General features: G+C 36.5%; 1 protein-coding gene across 1 annotated transcript in view; it reads left to right on the forward strand.

Moving 5' to 3' along the window:
* Positions 1 to 22,019, forward strand: part of GNAT3 (G protein subunit alpha transducin 3) — a 50,358-nt gene that overhangs the window by 20,136 nt on the left and 8,203 nt on the right. The window contains 3 exon segments of the mRNA XM_060156184.1: positions 13,561 to 13,718; positions 17,903 to 18,011; positions 18,013 to 18,032. Of these exon segments, the coding sequence (XP_060012167.1) occupies positions 13,561 to 13,718; positions 17,903 to 18,011; positions 18,013 to 18,032 (287 nt within the window).

The raw sequence follows: 22,019 nt of genomic DNA on the forward strand, positions 1-22,019 counted from the left end.
CCAAGACACATACTAATCAAACTGTCAAAAATTAAATACAAAGAAAACATATTAAAAGCAGCAAGGGAAAAACAACAAATAACACACAAGGGAATCCCCATAAGGTTAACATCTGATCTTTCAGCAGAAACTCTGCAAGCCAGAAGGGACTGGCAGGACATATTTAAAGTGATGAAGCAGAAAAAGCTGCAACCAAGATTACTCTACACAGCAAGGATCTCATTCAGATTTGATGGAGAAATTAAAACCTTTACAGACAAGCAAAAGCTGAGAGAGTTCAGCACCACCAAACCAGCTTTACAACAAATGCTAAAGGAAATTCTCTAGGCAAGAAGCACAAGAGAAGGAAAAGACCTACAATAACGAACCCAAAACAATTAAGAAAATGGTAATAGGAACATACATATCGATAATTACCTTAAATGTAAATGGACTAAATGCTTCCACCAAAAGACACAGATTGGCTGATTGGATACAAAAACAAGACCTATATATATGTTGTCTACAAGAGACCCACTTCAGACCTAGAGACACATACAGACTGAAAGTGAGGGGATGGAAAAAGATATTCCATGCAAATGGAAATCAAAAGAAAGCTGGAGTAGCAATTATCATATCACACAAAAGAGACTTTAAAATAAAGACTATTAGAAGAGACAAAGAAGGACACTACATAATGATCAAGGGATCGATCCCAAAAGAAGATATAACAATTGTAAATATTTATGCACCCAACATAGGAGAACCTCAATACATAAGGCAAATACTAACAGCCATAAAAGGGGAAATTGACAGTAACGCATTCATAGTAGGGGACTTTAACACCCCACTTTCACCAATGGACAGATCATCCAAAATGGAAATAAATAAGGAAACACAAGGTTTAAATGATACATTAAACAAGATGGACTTAATTGATATTTATAGGACATTCCATCCAAAAACAACAGAATAAATATTTTTCTCAAGTGTTCAGGGAATATTCTCCAGGATAGATCATATCTTGGGTCACAAATCAAGCCTTGGTAAATTTAAGAAAATTTAAATTCTATCAACTATCTTTTCTGACCACAATACTATGAGACTAGATATCAATTACAGGAAAAGATCTGTACATAATACAAAAACATGGAGGCTAAACAAGACACTACTTAATAACGAAGTGATCACCGAAGAAATCAAAGAGGAAATCAAAAAATGCCTAGAAACAAATGACAATGGAGACACGACAACCCAAAACCTATGGGATGCAGAAAAAGCACTTCTAAGAGGGAAGTTTATAGCAATACAATCCTACCTTAAGAAACAGGAAACATCTCGAATAAACAACCTAACCTTGCACCTAAAGCAATTAGAGAAAGAAGAACAAAAAACCCCCAAAGTTAGAAGGAAAGAAATCATAAAAATCAGATCAGAAATAAATGAAAAAGAAAAGAAGGAAACGATAGCAAAGATTAATAAAACTAAAAGCTGGTTCTTTGAGAAGATAAACAAAATTGATAAACCATTAGCCAGACTCATCAAGAAAAAAAGGGAGAAGACTCAAATCAATAGAATCAGAAATGAAAAAGAAGTAACAACTGACACTGCAGAAATACAAAAGATTATAAGAGATTACTACAAGCAAATCTATGCCAATAAAATGGACAACCTGGAAGAAATGGACAAATTCTTAGAAATGCACAACGTGCCAAGACTGAATCAGGAAGAAAAAGAAAATACGAACAGACCAATCACAAGTACTGAAATTGAAACTGTGATTAACAACCTTCCAACAAACAAAAGCCCAGGACCAGATGGCTTCACAGGCGAATTCTATCAAACATTTAGAGAAGAGCTAACACCTATCCTCAAACTCTTCGAAAATGTAGCAGAGGGAGGAACACTCCGAAACTCATTCTACAAGGCCAGCATCACCCTGATACCAAAAGCAGACAAAGATGTCACAAGAAAGTAAACTACAGGCCAATATCACTGATGAACATAGATGAAAAATCCTCAACAAAATACTAGCAAACAGACTCCAACAGCACGTTAAAAGGATCATGCACCATCATCAAGTGGGGTTTATTCCAGGAATGAAAGGATTCTTCAATATACTCAAATCAATCAACGTGATACACCATATTAACAAATTAAAGGAGAAAAACCATATGATCATCTCAATAGATGCAGAGAAAGCATTTGACAAAATTCAACACCCATTTATGATAAAAACCCTGCAGAAAGTAGGCATAGAGGGAACTTTCCTCAACATAATAAAGGCCATATATGACAAACCCACAGCCAACATCATCCTCAATGGTGAAAAACTGAAAGCATTTCCACTAAGATCAGGAACAAGATAAGGTTGCCCAGTCTCACCACTCTTATTCAACATAGTTTTGGAAGTTTTAGCCACAGCAATCAGAGAAGAAAAGGAAATAAAAGGAATCCAAATCGGAAAAGAAGAAGTAAAGCTGTCACTGTATGCAGATGACATGACACTATACAGAGAGAATCCTAAGGATGCTACCAGAAAACTACTAGAGCTAATCAATGAATTTGGTAAAGTAGCAGGATACAAAATTAATGCACAGAAATCTCTTGCATTCTTATACACTAATGATGAAAAATCTGAAAGTGAAATCAAGAAAACACTCCCATTTACCATTGCAACAAAAAGAATAAAATATCTAGGAATAAACCAACCTAAGGAGATGAAAGACCTGTATGCAGAAAATTATAAGACACTGATGAAAGAAATTAAAGATGATACAAATGGATGGAGAGATATACCATGTTCTTGGATTGGAAGAATCAACATTGTGACAATGACTCTACTACCCAAAGCAATCTACAGATTCAATGCAATTCCTATCAAACTACCAATGGCATTTTTCACAGAACTAGAACAAAAATGTTCACAATTTGTATGGAAACACAAAAGACCCCGAATAGCCAAAGCAATCTTGAGAATGAAAAACGGAGCTGGAGGAATCAGGCTCCCTGACCTCAGACTATACTACAAAGCTACAGTAATCAACACAGTATAGTACTGGCACAAAAACAGATAGATCAATGGAACAGGATAGAAAGCCCAGAGATAAACCCACACACCTATCGTCACCTTATCTTTGTTAAAGGAGGCAGGAATGTATAGTGCAGAAAGGACAGCCTCTTCAATAAGTGGTGCTAGGAAAACTGGACAGCTACATGTAAAAGTATGAGATTAGATCACTCCCTAACACCATACACAAAAATAAGCTCAAAATGGATTAAAGACCTAAGTGTAAGGCCAGAAAGTATCAAACTCTTAGAGGAAAACATAGGCAGAACACTCTATGACATAAATCACAGCAAGATCCTTTTTGACCCACCTCCTAGAGAAATGAAAATAAAAACAAAAATAAACAAATGGGACCTAATGAAACTCCAAAGCTTTTGCACAGCAAAGGAAACCATAAAGAAGACCAAAAGACAACCCTTAGAATGGGAGAAAATATTTGGAAATGAAGCAACTGACAAAGGATTAATCTCCAAAACTTATAAGCAGCTCATGCAGCTCAATAACAAAAAAACAAACAACCCAATCCAAAAATGGGCAAAGACCTAAATAGACATTTCTCCAAAGAAGATATACAGACTGCCAACAAACACATGAAAGAATGCTCAACATCATTAATCATTAGAGAAATGCAAATCAAAACTACAATGAGATAATATCTCACACCAGTCAGAATGGCCATCATCAAAAAATCTAGAAACAATAAATGCTGGAGAGGGTGTGGAGAAAAGGGAACACTCTTGCACTGTTGGTGGGAATGTGAATTGGTACAGCCACTATGGAGAACAGTATGGAGGCTCCTTAAAAAACTACAAATAGAACTACCATATGACCCAGCAATCCTACTGGGCATATACCCTGAGAAAACCATAATTCAAAAAGTCATGTACCAAAATGTTCATTGCAGCTCTATTTACAATAGCCCGGAGATGGAAACAACCTAAGTGTCCATCATCGGATGAATGGATAAAGAAGATGTGGCACATATATACAATGGAATGTTACTCAGCCATAAAAAGAAATGAAATTGAGCTATTTGTAATGAGGTGGATGGACCTAGAGTCTGTCATACAGAGTGAAGTAAGTCAGAAAGAGAAAGACAACTACCGTATGCTAACACATATATATGGAATTTAAGAAAAAAAAAGTCATGAAGAACCTAGGGGTAAGACAGGAATAAAGACACAGACCTACTAGAGAATGGACTTGAGGATATGGGGAGGGGCAAGGGTAAGCTGTGACAAAGTGAGAGAGTGGCATGGACATATATACACTACCCAACGTAAAGTAGATAGCTAGTGGGAAGCAGCAGCATAGCACAGGGAGATCAGCTCGGTGCTTTGTGACCACCCAGAGGGGTGGGATAGGGAGGGTCGGAAGGAGGGAGATGCAAGAGGGAAGAGATATGGGAACATATGTATATGTATAACTGATTCACTTTGTTATAAAGCAGAAACTAACACACCATTTTAAAGCAATTATACTCCAATAAAGATGTTTAAAACAAAAGCACAGTGAACACTAGCTCTCTTCTTCCACTTTCCATCTGTCCTTCAACCATTTCCATTGCTCTTGCCTCTGGCACGTCACAGAAATTGCCCTTATAAATGTCAGTTATGATTTCCTAATTGCCATTTTTCAGGAAGTGATGAGTCCTTATTTTAATTCCACTTGACTTCATTGAGTTTTTCCCTCCTAAAACTTTACCCTGGCTTCTAGGTTCACTCCCTTTCCCAGTTCACCTCCAAACTCTACTATCCTCCGCGATTCTTTGACTACATCTTCATTGTTGGTGTCTCTACTGTATCAGGCCCTCTTGTCTGCTTACTCTACGGCTTCATCACATGAAAATCGCTGAAGTCCACTGATTTTCACAATCATCTTCAAGGGGACTGTACCAGAATATTTCTTCCAAACTCAGACAACTTTGTCTGAACTAGGGAAGCAGATAATATCTACCTCTATATTCTGTGGATAGGTCTAAATCAGAATAAACAACATTAAACTTATCTGCCCATCTGGCCTGTAGTCCCCTACAATGAATCACAGCAACTAAAGAAATCACAGCCTCTAAAGAAATAAATCTAGGTGTAGTTATACTGACCCCTCACTCTCTTACCAAGTTATGCTACATCTGCATAAGGTATGTTTCCCAACATGTCACGTAACTCTACTGTCACTGCCTTAGTTCAAAACCTCAGCATTTCTGACCTGGATTAATAACGGCATCTTGCTGTGCTGTTTCTACTTCCCCCTCTCTTCCTTCCACTGCATTATCCACACTGCCACCAACCGATCCCTGAAAAAATGATTGTATCTCCTTCATAAATTCAATGCTTCGCCTATACTATCAAGATGAAGCTCCTAGATGTGGTAAATCAACAGTTCAGAATCCAGCTCTTGCCTATCTCTTCATCCTAACATCCCACAATTTCCCCCTTCCTACTTCCTGCTTCAGAAATGCTGGACTAAAACAGTCCTGTGCACTAGCATGCTATGGGTGGCAATACAGCTTAGTGGCTAAGATCACAGGCTCTAAAAGCAGACTGTGTTTGTTGAACAGCTGTACTACACACTAACATTTTAAGTCAGGGATAGTGTCTTAATGTATCTATGCCTATGTTTCTTACCTGTAAAATGTAGGTGATAATTTTACCTACTTTAAATGAAGGCTTACTGTAAGAAATAAGACATAGAAAGCACTTAAAACAATGTTTGGCACATACTGAAAGCTTGACGATTGTCAGCATCTATTTGGTCACACAGATCCCTCTGCCTAAAATGTTCGTTTTCCTTTTGACTCTCTGGAAGTAACTATTTATCCTTGAAAAATCAGCTGATCATCACTGCTGCCAGGCAGTCTCCCTGATCGCTTACAACCACTCCCAACAGAGTTGATCACTTTTTCTAGTTCATCATACCACCTGCCAGTATTTTTGCTAAACATTATCACACTGTACAAAAATAGAATTTCATGCCCTATCTTCCTGTAATCTACTACTCTCCAGTAGAACTTTCTGTGGTGACAGGAATGTTACACCTGTGCTCTCCATATGTGGCTAGTGTGATTGAGGAACTAAACTTTTAAGTTTACTTAATTTTAATTGACGTGTCTGGTGGCTACTGTATGGGGCAATGGTGCACTAGTCTGTTTTTAGGGAGGAGGGACTTTTATAATTCATTCATTCTCTTCAGTGCATGAAATATGTTACTGAAAATGCCCAGTAAATACTTATTAATTTGAACAGATCTAGGAATGAACTTCCAGGTAGAGAGCTCTGTCTCACATCAATTGCAGCCCTTAAAAAGCAATATTGCTTAAGTCCCACTACAACTGGATTTTGTTAACTGTGCTTTTGTCAATTTGCCTGGTGAAAGGTATTTCCTCATCCTATGAGAAAAGTATAGCGATCAGAATCTGTTCCAGGAAGAAAACCTAGATGCCAGGTTTATTTATAATTGCCATTTAAATTTACTAATTAAAGTAATATTCTAATTTCAATTTCTGACAGAGAACTGGGATTTCTTTAATGAACTTACTCCTGATCTATCCATAAAGACATTTTACTGTTTTTTTTTCTACAGCCTTTAATTGACTATTTTATTCACTTATTTAAGTTATTTAATTGCTTGCTACAGCAGGACAAACATGGCCATTTTTGAAGTAGAAATACAGCCATTACTGGCAATCAAATATTAAAAACAATAAATAATAGGTATAGGTACTGCCTTTACTCCTTTCACTAAGAGTTCTTGTATTTGAAGGTTCTAATATCTTGGGAGGCATTTGTGTTGTTTTTTCCCCCCTATGCTAAAGCCTCTATGTGTATGGATGCAACGCAAATCCTTAGTAATATGTCATTCAAATGATGCCTAATGAACACACAAGCACTTTTAAAAGCAATAAAAAAAAAAACCAGAAAGCAACAAGAACATATTATGCAAAAAAGTGATTAGCGTACACAAAGACCTTAACTTTCAATAGGTGTGTATTCCAAAACTAGTGGTAAAACTTTGAGCTCTGTTTGAATGAGTGGAAGGGAAAGAAGAGTTCAGCCAAATTAAACGTCTAGGCATTTCAACTTTGAGAACTCAGCGGCAGGTACACACCATGGAACAGCGACAATGGATTTAACAGAGGGTAATTACCGCCATTAAAGAGGATGCCTTCGTTACTGTTATAAATAGAAAGTAGGCACTCCTATTTTCCAGTGCGTCTTAAGTGATAGGACAAGATGTGAATGTTATGTTAAATTACTTCATTTCCTCTAGACGTCATGTTATAAACACCACAAAAAGTTTCAGAACTCTGTGTATATCTTTGTCCTCGGAATATTGAAATCTTTCTCTTGAAAAGAAATAACCTTGCTAAGTAAAAAGCTAATGACTGACCCTTAAGAGACAACCAAGTATAATCCCCTTATTTAAAGATGTAAACAAAAACGAAGGGCCAGAGAGGATTAGCAAGTTGACCTGCATTAAATAGGCAGAGTTTAGGGCAAAACCCGCTTCTCCTGGCTTCCACTATAGTGCTTTTCCCTATACAAGGATTTTTAACAATTAGGATTATTTCTTTTATTTTCTCCCTTCTAAGCAATAATAGTTCCTCAAACAGGTTTTCCTTCTGCAATCCTTTGAGGATGATTTAGCAATGTTTGAATTTGCATGTGTAATATTGCATTTATTTGCATCACTACCTTGCCCACTGCTACTTAAATATATTTTTTGTTTCATGCAGCCCAATGTTTGCCAATCAGTGATGCCAGTCATCACTAAATACCTGAAATGTGTTGGTTAAGAGTCTTAATGATCTGGCATGCAGGTGGAGTGAAAATAGACTCTGTACATGGCTGCCATTATGCTAACTACAAAATAGAAATAAATGTCATTTATTCAAACCCTACATTAAATGTGTAAACAGTAACTTAAGCAGCACTAAGCAATTGACATAACTCCTTAGGAGTACTTATGTCCTCAAGCATCACAGTTTTCAGGTACTATATAGCTCATATTTTGATTTCAATTAATGTAGATGATAGCAGTTTCAATCGCATTCTTCAGTATCTGATTTTAAGATTAACACACTCTCTACCTGGCTTAAACTGTTTATTCAACAGATAATTGCTAAGCACTTTGCTTACGTGTGGCTTTCAGAGATCTGGTGTCCTATGGCTTTCAATTTAGCTTTCAATTTACTTATACAGCTTATATATTTCAATTTATTTTATACAGTTTGTACATCATCACACAGATTGCCATTCAAAGACAGAAAGTATCCTAACCGAAAATATACATGAGCTTTATTAGTCACTGGTTCTGTAAGTCTGGACACGTTACTTAGGTTTCAGATTTTTCATCCACACAGTGTTAGTGCTTTCATCATTAAATTACAATGACTATTACAGGAGGAAGCAAAACCATAAGAAACCCACATAAACACAAAGTATTGAAGAACGTTAAGCTCCCAGTAAATATGAGGTATTTTTACTTTCCAATAATCGCACTGAATGGAGGCTCGTTAACACTTACGTATTGAAGTCTACACATCCAATACCATCTGAAAAAGTTTTTTTTCATTAAACTATTATTGATATGGCAGACATCTGACTAGGAATATACTGAGGAATCGGCAGTAAATGAGATGGAAATAGTATTTGCCCTCTACAGAAGAAAGTCTGGTGTTGAACAAGTAATTACAAAGCATGAGCTATTTCAAAAGAGCAGCACAGCTGGCTATGGAGCTAAATCCTTGTCATGTGCAGAGAGAATGACTGAGAAAGGGAAGACTGTACTAATGAGGATGGGGCGGAACTAATACATTTCCCTTTGGAAATACTGAGTTTGTAATTCTGCGAGCTATCCACATGTATGAACAGTTGAAAATGTGCATTTGAAGTTCAAAGGGGATATTTGGTTAGAGACTTAAGTCTCAGTGTTACTGCCATACGCTTACACTAAGGCATATAATTTACATTAAGGAAGGGGATGGGATGGAAGAGATCAAGTGCTCAGATTGAGAAGAGAAGGGCACTAAGGAGAATGGAGACTTAGGTAACAATATTGAAAAACTCCAACAGTTTCCGGTCATTTGAGAGGAATAGGGAACTTTGGAGAAAATGATGGAGCAGTAAGAAGAAAACCAGGAGAATATGGAATCATGGAATCTGAGTGAAGTGCTCCAAAGGAAGGTGATCTAAATTGAAAGGTCTGAAGAGGTCCAGAAGGTAGTATATTTAAAAGAATCTAATGGATTTGATAATGTAGAGATTATGGGAGAGGTTTCAGAAAAGTTGTGAATGCAGACTCCAATGAAGTGTGTTCAGAAATGAGTAGATATGAGAATAGAGTTTAAAGAACTATCGCTGAAGAGTATGAGAGAGAAAGAATCTGTAGTTGAAGGGGAATACAGCTAAAGGGGGGTCATTCTTGTTTCTTTTGGTTTAATGTTTGATAAACTAATTTCATGAGTATATAACTTTAAAGAGGGTAAAGTTGAAGAAACAAGAGGGGGAAATAATAAAGGCATTTACTCTCTCTGAATATTCCTATATTCTATTTTAGAGCATCTAAAGCAATCACTAGACCAACATAAAAGGATGCTGAAAATTAACACCACTTTAATTACACATTTTGGGTGTTGTGACCATCTTCGACATAGCACCCTATGAAGTGAATCCTATAATTTCAACTAAAGAACACTGATTCCTCAAGATGTTCTATAATAAAAGTTCTGTAATCAAATAAGTTTGGGATACATATGTACTATAACAACTTACTGGAAATTTACCAACAGTATTTGTAAGCAACGGCTCTGAAAATCCTATAGTTAAAACTTGGTATTCTGAACCTGACAGTTCTGAAAATTATTAGGCTATGATATCCTTTCCTTCCATTGATATATCAATATTTTTTTCTGCAACATTTTGAAATATGATTCTAGGGTTCAGAATGAGTTCCACAAGGTTCTAGGATCATCTGAGGTCACTAATGTTGATGAAGAAAGTCTGAGTAACTTGTTGAGGAAACATGTATTTCACTTTCTACGCAATATAATTCTAGAACTATCCAACATTAAGAGAATGAGCTATTCTAGAACCACCATAATTCCCAAGCTTTTCCAAATACATGATAGGGAAAACAAATTTCTTTAGGATGCCACTCATACCCACTGTGAATTATTCGAAACTTTTGGAAAATTATTAGACATTCCTTAAAATTTCTCTAGAACATAAGGTCTGAGCTAATTAGTATATTCATTTTACTGATTCATCCATTCAACAATATTTCAGGGACATGTACTATGTGTTAGGTTCTGTTCTTGGTTTTAAGGATATAGAAATGAACAAAACAATAAAATCTCTGCCTTCATATGCTTATAGTGTAATATAAAAGATATAAAGAACTGTGTACTATATAGGTAGCAATAAGTGCTATGAAGAAAAATCAAGGAGGTTAAGGGGCTAGAAAGTGATAAAAGAATGAAAGAAAGGGTGGTAGGGAAGGCATTCTTGAGGAGGTGGTATTTGGGAAGAGATGAAGATTTGGGAAGATTTCAGTGAAGTAGGAAGTGAGCCACAGCAAACACACGAAGAGATCAGCCATTCTCAAAAGCTCTGAAATGGGGGCTTGGAGAGTTCAAGGAGTAGTAAGGAGTCCAGTGTGTCTTGAGGAAAGAGGGACAAAAGTGCAGGGGTAAGGGGGAGGCAGGAAATAAAATCAGAAAGGAAGACGTGGCTAAAAATGTAGAGCCTTGTGAGCTACAGTAAGGAATTTGGAATTTTATTCTGAGTTTGACGGGAAATTACTGGAGTTTTGTTTTTTTTTTTTTTTTAATCTAGAAGATAATAGGTAGGAGTTTGATGTTCAATCAACTTGGCTGTTATATAGAAGACTTCATAATAGCTGTTAATTTTGGTGTGATGCATTTCAAAAATTCAAATTTCATTGGTGGGCCCATTCCCTTAAACAATATCAATTTGGACTCTTTAATTATCATCAACCCTTTGATAACTGTAGAAGAACTTCAAGAATTGAATTGCAGTATGTCTAATACAATATTATTTATGGTTAAAAAAAAATACGTTGCCAGGTATTCTCAACTCAGGCTGCACATTTGAGACACCTAGGAGATTTTTAAAGCTACCTTTGCAGACCGTGACACCTGGAGATTCAGACTCATTTTGTTTGGGTTGGGGTCCTGGTACTGACATTTTTTTAAAAGTACCCCACATGTTTACAATGTGCAGCCTGGTTTGAAAGTCACTACCATCAACTTTACCTGTGCATGCAGTACACTAAAATATAAAAGGTCTTGAAAGACAAAACCAAACTGACAGGATGGCTTGCCCTTGGGGAAACTAATAATAAATGATGATCAAAGAGGACTTCAGGACATTTAAATGCTCATGGTGAGACTATATTCTTGATACCTCGACGAATAAAGTATATGTAAATTAAAAATGGTGACCATTTAAAAGAATGAAAGAGTATATAATAGCTTGTTTTGTAAAGCTTACAAGGCATGTGATTTTTTTCCCTTTAGGGACAATACTGTTTGAGCAGCTGTTGTGCTGCATCATTTGTCCTAAATCGCACTTTAGTGTGGAAGGAAGCAAATAGGATGATGCCAGCAAAGTGATCGGATCATATTTCACTAATTTGCACTTTCCTATCACATCAAACTAATCGGGAAGAAGGATTTTAAAGTTCACCTTTTGTTGATGCAATAAAATAGGATCAAAGCCCTTGATTTGGGCCAGTTAAAGTTTGTGGCCTAGTGGTCATCTGATCAGTTTGGTTTGGCAATAAAATCCGATTGAAGAAAGATGAAGTAAGGTTTTTAGTCTCAACAGAGCCTCTCTTTAACAATGAGAGCTATACCCTTAGTTCTTCATGCAAAGAGCAGATTTTTAGTAAAATGGTGACAGAAGCCTGTCATAGATTTCAAATAATAATAAATTGAATTATATCAGAAAGTCATCAGGTTCTTATTGGACATACTTCACTGGTATCCACCTGATTTTGCAGAGAATACGTTTGGGTTTGACTCTTCAATGCTTATTGTCTTCACTGATTTGGCAAATTTACCTCCAAGTTTTAGATTCGTCATTTGTAAGACGGAGAAAATATTGTGTCTATGTGACTACTGTTGTCAGGATTATTTAAAATATTACAAGTGCTAAATGTCATGTGAGTTGTTATAATCATATGCACTCAAAAGAGTTTGAGCAAGAAAGAGCATGAGCTTTGGAGTCTGACAACCAAGATTTGAGCCCAGATTTCTTCATTTGCTTGGTCTAGCATCATGGTCAATAACTGAATTAGTCTGAAATCCAGATTCTTAATCAAAAATTTTTGTCATAAACCAGTTTTTGATTATTAGTTTAAGTAAACTGTGGACTACATTATTTACTCAAACTTTTATTTCCTTCTGCCCTTGTCACTTCCAAATATCCCATCAGGAGTAACACAATGCTTGCTTTTTCTTTTCTCCTTTTCCTCTTTTTACTTTACTTCCATCCCATCTCTTTTCCTAATGATGTCTCAACTCTGCCCTATCGATTTGCCCCAAAGGCACGCAAGTGACAACACACAAGGATGTTCAAAAACTGGGTGGATCAAAATGTTTACCATTGCTGGGCTTCCCTGGTGACACAGTGGCTGAGAATCTGCCTGCTAATGCAGGTGCAGGGGACACAGCTTTGAGCCCTGGTCCGGGAAGATCCCACATGTCACAGAGCAACTAATCCCATGCACCACAACTTCTGAGCCCGTGCGCTGCAACTACTGAAGCCTGCTCGCCTAGAGGCTGCGCTCTGCAACAGAAGAAGCCACCGCAATGAGAAGCCCGCGCATCGCAACGAAGAGTAGCCCCCACTCGCTGAAACTAGAGAAAGCCCGCTTGCAGCAACGAAGACTCAACGCAGCCAAAAATAAAATTAATTTTTTAAAAAAGTTTACCATTGCTAATTTTTATGATTACAAAGAGGTACATGATCGCAAATAATACTATACATCAATACATTTTTTAAACTATAATTTTAGAGTACTGAGTTTTAATTTCCTTTTTTACTCTAATTCTTACTTGGTATTTTTGTTTCCTGGAAAATATATGGCCATAATCAAAGGAAGACAATGTGTCTGACGAGATCAGGTTCATTACCCTTTGACACTAGCATTTTGGTTGTCTAGAAGCTCAGTGGACTCACACTAAAATATTGTTATCCCTTTTTACATCACATTTAGAAGTCAGTGATATATACCAAAATATCCTAATTTCTCCACGTAATAGTTCACAGTTTTTGCAATGAAAAACTTTTCTGGACATGAGCCAATCCTTATACGGAACTTGAGTTCTAACGTATTAACCTGAAAATATAGTGACTAGATGCTCAATAAAATTATTACTGAATGAAATAAGAATCAACAAATTGAAATGCTCTATTGGAAGAAAATGAATATGTGATCCCAAATAACAACGTATTTTTATCCTTCTCACAAAAACAATGCTATAGAAAGACCAAAGACAACTTTATGCGATAACAAATACCCTGGAAGATGGCAGCATGATGCCTGAATTGGCTGAGGTAATAAAACGACTGTGGAGAGATCCAGGAATTCAGGCCTGCTTTGAAAGGGCATCTGAATATCAGGTCAATGACTCAGCAGCTTAGCAAGTGAATGCGGTTTGACAGGAACTGTAGCTGAAACATTTACATTTAAGAATTGTAACTCTGTATGCTCTACATTTGTAATCACAAATGATGAAAGTAAATGGCTTTACATTTTATCATACTAAAAAGCAAGTGAAGAGAAAGAAAAAAAGATCAAGATGATGTAAATAAGATGTAAAAAACATAACCACAGGAGCATTTTAAATAACTAATTTTGAACCTCTATGTCTGAGAAGATATATATGTTGTAAATATTTTCTCCCAAATAAAAAGATTTAATCCTTACACACTAAGGTCAGCATGAACACAGACTGGTAACATGCACACTGAGGTCTTGGGCTATTCACTTCATCTCTATTCAAGTTACTAAAATCATCTTCTAAAATAACCTTATTAATGATACATGCTTTAGCTCCATTGGTTTGATGGGCATGATATAGCATTTTAGAAGAAAGTTATGTATTGATTTGAAAAACATTTGTATATTGTGGGATTCTTTGAGTCTCAAGCAAGATTATATAATTTTCACAACTTTTAGCCATAAGGAAATTAGGATGTTGTAACAATGTTTATAATTTCATTATCAAAACAATTTTAAATTTCCATTTTAGTAAGTGGTCCTTGACCTGTCCCCTAGTTACATGCTTATAAGCACGTGTGCACATGCATGTAAATATAATGTAAATACTTATTCTATATTTCTGTCCATGCATATGAATGTGTAAAAGGGTAAAAATAGCAGTTCTTCTGAGGCTCCCAACAGAACATGCTAGCAGTACTTTAAAAAGCAGTTAAGTAAAAGTTAAACAAATGAAAGATTATTTGAGGACAGAACAGTAAGACGTGCATGATGCTTCAGATTTTTAAGCATAACGAGTAGGAGGATTATGGAGAGAAAACAAACCATATAAGTTCTAGGAAAACATAACAACAGTCTTCTGTGATTGCTCATTCGTTTTCATTTTAAATTCCAAAATCCAATGGACATATTGCCCTTGGAGAAAAGTCCTGCTCTTATCTCTCTGATGACCTAGAGAATGGATATCATCCTGTGATTACATCAACAATGTTTTAATACTAAGCTATAGTATAAAACATTGCTTTTTGATATGAATCATTGATAAAGGCAGTCACAATCAGAAACTGAATTATGGAATATTCTCATAAAATGTTGCTTAGCAATGTTCTGAGGAGAGAAGAAGAGAAGGATAGTTCAACACTTGTAATTCATACATTTAGTTTCAGATACACATTACTGGTTAAACATTTTCCCTTAAAATAATGTAACTTGTATTTGCAATTATATTATCATTATGTTTACCAAATTCTTTGCTCTTTGATAACAAAAAATTTTACACATTGTATACCCAAAATGGGCAAATAGAACGACATTTTATTGTTTTTCCTAGACTTTCTAATCTTTAATTTTAGCTTTTTTCTTTGTTTTGACACATAAAATATATTTTACACTGGGACTATCACATTTCAGATTCATATTAAAAGCATCTGTCTGTTCTTCAAGTTTAACAAATCTACACAATACCTATTTGCATCCATTTTTGTGAACGTTGCCAGTAATGTAATGATTTTTAACCACCCACATCGATTTGCAAAGAACCCTAGAATAACGACAGGAAAAAGAAAGTTTTCATTTAAAATTTAAAAATTTAAATGTTAACTTTCTTTTCCCTTAGGGATTCTTAAAGGGAAGATTAAGTAAAAGCCTGCTAAGAAAAATAGTTAAATGGCCATTGCTTTCTTCCAAAAATTAACAGCCAATTTTTTTCTTTCAAATACTTAATTACATTCACGTTTTAAAACTAAATACACTATCAGATTGATAACACATCCATTTTATTTCATATGCATTATATAGGGCAGGGGTCTTTCTTTTCCTTCTCCTCTCTTCCTTTCTACCTCCCTCCTTCTTTTCCTTTCTTTCCTTCCGTCTATTTATTCATCCACCCATCCATCCATCCATCCATTTTTTTGTGTGAAAGTGAGGTATCTGTTATTCTCTCAAACCTAGCAACCCTTTAAGTTGAGGCCAGCAAAGAGGTGAGTCCTAATCAGAGAATGTTGTTTGTTGGCTACGTAACACCTCTCCCCTAATCAGTACTAGCAAACTGAAAGAAAAGGGTCATGAGAGTGGGAAACATTTAATTAATACTTCATGGTTTGCTGATTGGGCTGTCCAGTGTGTGACTTAAACTCCACGTTTTAAGATTCAACATGGACTTTACTAGGAGAATACTATTTTTATATGATTAGAAAAAGAATCAGATATTTTTTAAGTGATTTAAGCTGGATGTATTCAGGGCCTCTGGTTTGTTTTAGACCACAGGCTTGAGCACCCAAATTCTGTATCTGTTTATTAAAATGAACATCTTAAATGCAAATTTGTCACCCTGCTACTGCTTCTGCTTTGCTTGAGATCATTTATGCATGCAAATAAAAGTACATTAAAATGTGTCTTTACCAAAGCATTCATTCAGCTATCATTAAAATGAATTTAATCTCTATCATGGCAGGTATGTTTTTGTTTGGTTCGGTTTGGTTTGGTTTTTGCTCCTGCATGAGCTGACCAGTAGTATACTACCACATATGCAGCCCTGAGTTAACAGGAAATTCACCAAGGACCTGGCTTCAAAAATCGAAAAGAGATAAACTAGAACATTTTTCCAATACTTTCTTCTGATATTTCTTTGTCTTTTTTAATAAAATTAAACTTTATTAGAATAAAACATGGTGATAAATTTTCACATTATACATATATGTGTTTCTGAAGTGTGACTGTCTATTGGTCCTCGGCCAAAATCCCTTTGAGGTACTTGGCAATTCTTAGTTTATTTCAGCTTAAAATCAGAAAGTTCCTCCAAGAATAAATTATCTATATTGCTGTTGAATTTATTTAAAAAATAAAATAAAGTAGCATTGGCTTTCAAGGCATTGTGCTAGGCGCTCACGCATAACAGCCCTTCAGCTTATTCCCTGAAAACGTCAACTGTTGAGTAATAACTAATATTCAGTTAGATTATACCTCTCAAATTCTGTCTAGATGGATACATGCCCATTATGATCTTCCTATTTAGGTTATATGTATAAACTTGGTTCAATATAATGGGCAATTTTGTCATAAAAACCTTACCAGGCTATTGCTATCTCTATTTAACAATTTTATAGAAATAGCCATATTGCTCAGCTCCTAAAGCCTTAGTATCAAAAGTGTATAATAAGTGATTTTCAACTGTTTTTAAAGCAGTGATACAGTTTGTTTTAGTCCAAAGACATGATCTGGTTTGAAGGATGAAGCTAAGAACAGTTTGTTTCCTCTAATCTAACAGACTCTTCTAGACCACACAGCTTAATCGGATTCACTCCTGCCTCTCACCACCTGTGAGAGATCCTGTGGGCAGGAGGAGGACAGTACTTCTCCTGGTAACAGTAGGGTTTTTAAATATGGCCTCCGGTGAAGAGTGAAGGACACACTGAGGCACTGATGGAAGCGAAGAAGAGGTTGGAGAGGATACAGTGTGGAAATTCAGCTTTCTATCCCCAGGAGTGTGATTTGGGAGTGGGTCAGCAATTTCATGAACTAGTTCCAGCATGAACCAGCAAGAAAGTCAAAAGTTTCTTCTGTTACTGAGCTAACCAGATATAGTCATGGCTCTTAATGAAAACCATTCCGATTCTTAAACGAAACAATCCAGGAGAAACAACACAACCACCATCAAATTATGATATTAAAACCAGTCTCTCTCTTAAAATTTGAAGTGTCTACATACAAACAACAGCCTTTTGAGACTAGTCTAGTGACTATCATTACAAGGTAGCATTTTGGGGGATGATCTAAGTCCTATAAGGAGAGCTTTCTTCTCAAATGTCTATTCAGACGCTAGTGAATCCATCACATCGTCCTTATAAAATACAAGCTAAGGCAACATTCATCCAGTTGCCTTTAAAAAAAAAGGTCCCACAGGTCAGCTGTGTGTCACACCCAGTGCTCTGCAACACCCCAGCCACCATGTTCTTGTAATTCTGAGGAGCAGCGTTGGAAAAGTACCAGTCTGGAGTTTCAAAATTTTAATGGGCTCTAAACTAAAAATTCATTTGTACTCAATACTGATATCTTCTAGTACAAAGTTAAAATTATATATGCTATTTTGTTTGTTTTTCTTATTAGCTACCTGAACGATTTGGACAGAAGAGCAGCTCCTGGCTACGTCCCAAATGAGCAAGATGTTCCACATTCTCAAGTGAAAACAACTAGAATCACTGGAACTCAATTCTCCTGTTAAAGACTTGCATTTCAGGTATGATCCAATGTCTCTTTGAACTCTCAACAGAAACATGCACCAGACACATTATTTCTTCATGGAGAAGAGCTCTAACCCATGGTCAAGTGCAGTGAGTCCTTGGGCGTGCTCACTAGGCCTCAGGTACTTTCAGTACCACTGTCTTTCATTGCCCTCCTGTAGCTCTACATGCCAACCCTCACCCTGAGCCTCATCCTTTCCCTCCAGTAAAAATGCCTGTCAGGCTTCCCTGGTGGCGCAGCAGTTGGGAGTCCGCCTGCCGATGCAGGGGACAGGGGTTCGCGCCCCGGTCCGGGAAGATCCCACATGCCGCAGAGCGGCTGGGCCCGTGAGCCATGGCCGCTGGGCCTGCGCGTCCGCAGCCTGTGCTCCGCAACGGGAGAGGCCACAGCAGTCAGAGGCCCGCGTACTGCAAAAAAAAAGACTCTGTCTTGAGTAGGTGGGAGCTAGATTTTATTTTCCTCATAGTTGAAACTGATATCCTACTTTGAAAAAAAAAAAGAAAGGAAATATATTTAAAATAACATTTAACCAAGAGGTGCCAGGGATCCTATTTCCTGTGCCTTCCTACTCTCCCATTTGCTTGAAATATTCTTAATTTGTTTTCTTAGTTTAAAAAAAATGAAAATAATTGAGAATTATTTGAATGTGACGCTATTTATTGGAATAACAAAGCCTATTTTATAAGCATGGTTTGGGTATAAAGATGAGTCCATTATTTTCATTGCTGTTGCATTATCAAGACACTCCTAGAAATTCTACTGTAAAATGACTCATTTACTATACCGAGAAGTCGAAATCCATACCATAGTGTTAGAAAATGTCCCTTGACACTTAAGTACTTCTCCCTATGATTTCGGATGAGATGGAATATTCAACATTAAAACCATGTTTTAGATGTACCCCTCGGTAATGAAAAAAGTCAGTAAAAACATAGTTCAGTCATTCATGTATGAGATAATGGGAATATTTTTTTAAAGTATAAAAAATGAAAAAAATGTGACATGAATTATTTGTATCCATTTATGAGGGAAATTTGTTTCACTGGGATCAAAGTTTAATATTTTTTAAGTATTAAAACTACTGACACATAATATCTCATTAGAATAGTTATTACATGGATGGCCAGGATATTTTCAAGTTAATATGGAAGAAAGCCCTTCAAAATTTACCCCTCATTTTCAGGCCCACAAATAGTTAATTTTCTGAAAGATGAACCAAAGATCAAACCAGGATAAAGGAACTGCAAAGACTGGGATGGACATCTCTCTTGGCAAATGTAAGCTGTTTGTCTTCGGGCTTGTCATCACTGTGGTACAGTTCCTCTTTAGCAACTACTTTCTCCAGACTCGTGATCTTTGGTCCAGTTTTCAGAGTTTTCCTTTGAGAACCCAAGTCCAATTCCTCCTCTCTGCCCCTCCTAAGCCTGTCCATGCATTTGTGGCACACTCACTTTTCTTACTCTCCTTTCTCCTCTCCAAATTTCTCACTGAAACAGACTAGAAGCTGAGTGTAGGCCTTGGGGCTAATCCTACCAGGGTCCCAATCCCAGGTTCTCCATTAATTAGCAGCAGTTTTTGAGGAATAAAGCTACTTTTTCTTTACTTGCCTCATGAGGTTGTTGTGAAGACTATCTGAAATGAAGTACCAGCACAGAGTTATAACTTGGTGTTCGCTTACCTTACATAAGTTAATGGAATTTTCTGGATCCTAGACTGTCTGGATCATAATAAGCCAATTTTAACACTTAATGCCGTACATTGAACACCTAGAATGACCCAATCCTGGTCATTCTCTACAACATCAACCAATTTAGTATCTTGTCAGAAATAGTCACTAGCATGAATTATCTTTTTAATACATCTATTCCTTGAACATTCCAGGCCTTAGAGTCTTCACACCTACTGCTCTCCTTGTCTAAAATGCTCTGACCCTGGATCTCTGCAAAGACTGGCCTCTTCTTATCATTAAGCTTCCAAATTAAAGGCTGTCTCCTCATGGAGCCTTGACCATCCTATCTACTAACCATCCCTTAATATCCCTGTCACTACTATACCCTGTAGAGTGTGGGTAAGCACATAAGAACAAGCTCTCAGGAGTGGGGGGAGGGAGGGCAGCCTGATTTTTGGCCCTTGATGAGTCCCCAGGTGCAAACACCCTGACAATAGCCAATTTCAACCTACCAACATTATGTCACTAAATGTAGAGTTGGGAAGAAATACGAACAAGCAGTTCTTTCTAGCCTCGCCAATGTGAGCCAGTACCATTACACCATTGATAATATCACACTATTTTTCTCTTTTTAAACATACCAATATATGAAATTGCCTTGTTTCTTTATCAGTTTGTTCTTTTTGATTCTATTTCTGCGTCATGTGCTCTGAGCTCCAGAAGGCCAGGGGCCATATTTGCTTACAACTCCTGTGATTATCACACCGACCAACCCAGAGCAGGCACACAGTCAATCCTGGCTGGAGGAATAAAGGTACTATGCCAGGCACCTATGAACACTACCTTCACACCCTTACTGTAACACGATGAATGGGCATTGCTATCCTTACGTAGGATAAACGGTCAAGAAATGGAGGCTAAAACATAGTAAAAGGTTTCCCCTAGATCATACACAGAAGTGCTAGAAATGTGATTAAAATGCATATCTTCCTAACTTCAAATATCACACTTCTTACACTGCTTATCACTGATGGGCTGTAAGGTAAATTGGGCTGGAAACCATTCCTTTTCTGTACAGTAAGTGCTTCCTCCAGTGTTGTTGGTCATTCACAATTCCTTTCAAAGAGAAGAGGGAAGGGGGAATAAAAGGACAGTCTATTGGGGAGGCATCTCTCAGTTGTCAGGGCTCTGTGGTACTTCACCACTCTGTGCTTCTAAAACGAGGCTAGATGCGACGATTGCCAATCACACAAAACCTCAGAAAATCATGTTCATTTCCTGAAACATCAAGTTCACTCAGTACCAATATCATATTCATACATTTTTTAAAACAATTTTTGAATATTATACAGCATTTGCATTAGGATGCTAGACTTTCATTGGTGTATCATCATTTTCCTGTCCTTTTATAAGTCTTTGGTTAATTTTGTAAAGCATTTTAAGTTGTGTAAGTGATCTATTCTACTTTCATGTATCACCGGCCCTTATGAAGGAATGAGAAAGGTCTTGCTAATTCTCTATTACAGTATTGATGCTAAAATGTAAGATGCTTGTGAATTGGATTGTGAAGCTCAGTTAAGACTTATTTTGACATAACATTTTCTATACTATGCAACTATTACCTCTTTCGCACCCACTAAAACAGGTTTTGAGCTCTTTTGTTTTCTTAATAGGTTTTGCTTTCTCTCTGGCTTAAGAGGGTGTGTTATTAAAGGCACTGTCTATGAGGAAGAGAATGTGGAGAATTTCTCTAAAAACAAATATTTAAACAATAAAATTTTGAAAATACTTAAATTTTACTATAAAACAAAAAACACAGCTATACGTACTTTTAAGGAACTATTTTAATCATTTAAATACATTTTTAAGTTTAGTCACAGCAATTGAGATATATTAATCCGTTAATAAATTCTCACAGCTAAATCACTTTTTTTCAAGTGTTAAATAGGTTTATCCTAAAGCACACAGGCTTTTGCAGTGTAACATTTCATAGTATTTCAAAATAGGAATTGTAAAAAATAAGGTACCTTACAACTTCGTTTCTGTAAGTGCCCAGGTACTCACATTAGCACTGATTTGTATTCACATAGCATAAATCATCCTAAGACTATTTAAAACTAAAGACTTAATTTACATATTAAATTCAAGAACTATAGAATTTTAAACAGGAACATCGAAATGAAAAAATGCTCTCTGTCCAAGTACTGTATCATCCTCATGTATCACCTAATTTAATGCAAATTTCCTTAGAGCTCTTATCAAACCAGAACTCCAACTGTCAAACTGGTAAAATTAATTCTCCTTACAGAAGTT

The sequence above is a fragment of the Lagenorhynchus albirostris genome, chromosome 8, assembly GCF_949774975.1.
Source record: "Lagenorhynchus albirostris chromosome 8, mLagAlb1.1, whole genome shotgun sequence".
Lineage (NCBI taxonomy): Eukaryota > Metazoa > Chordata > Mammalia > Artiodactyla > Delphinidae > Lagenorhynchus > Lagenorhynchus albirostris.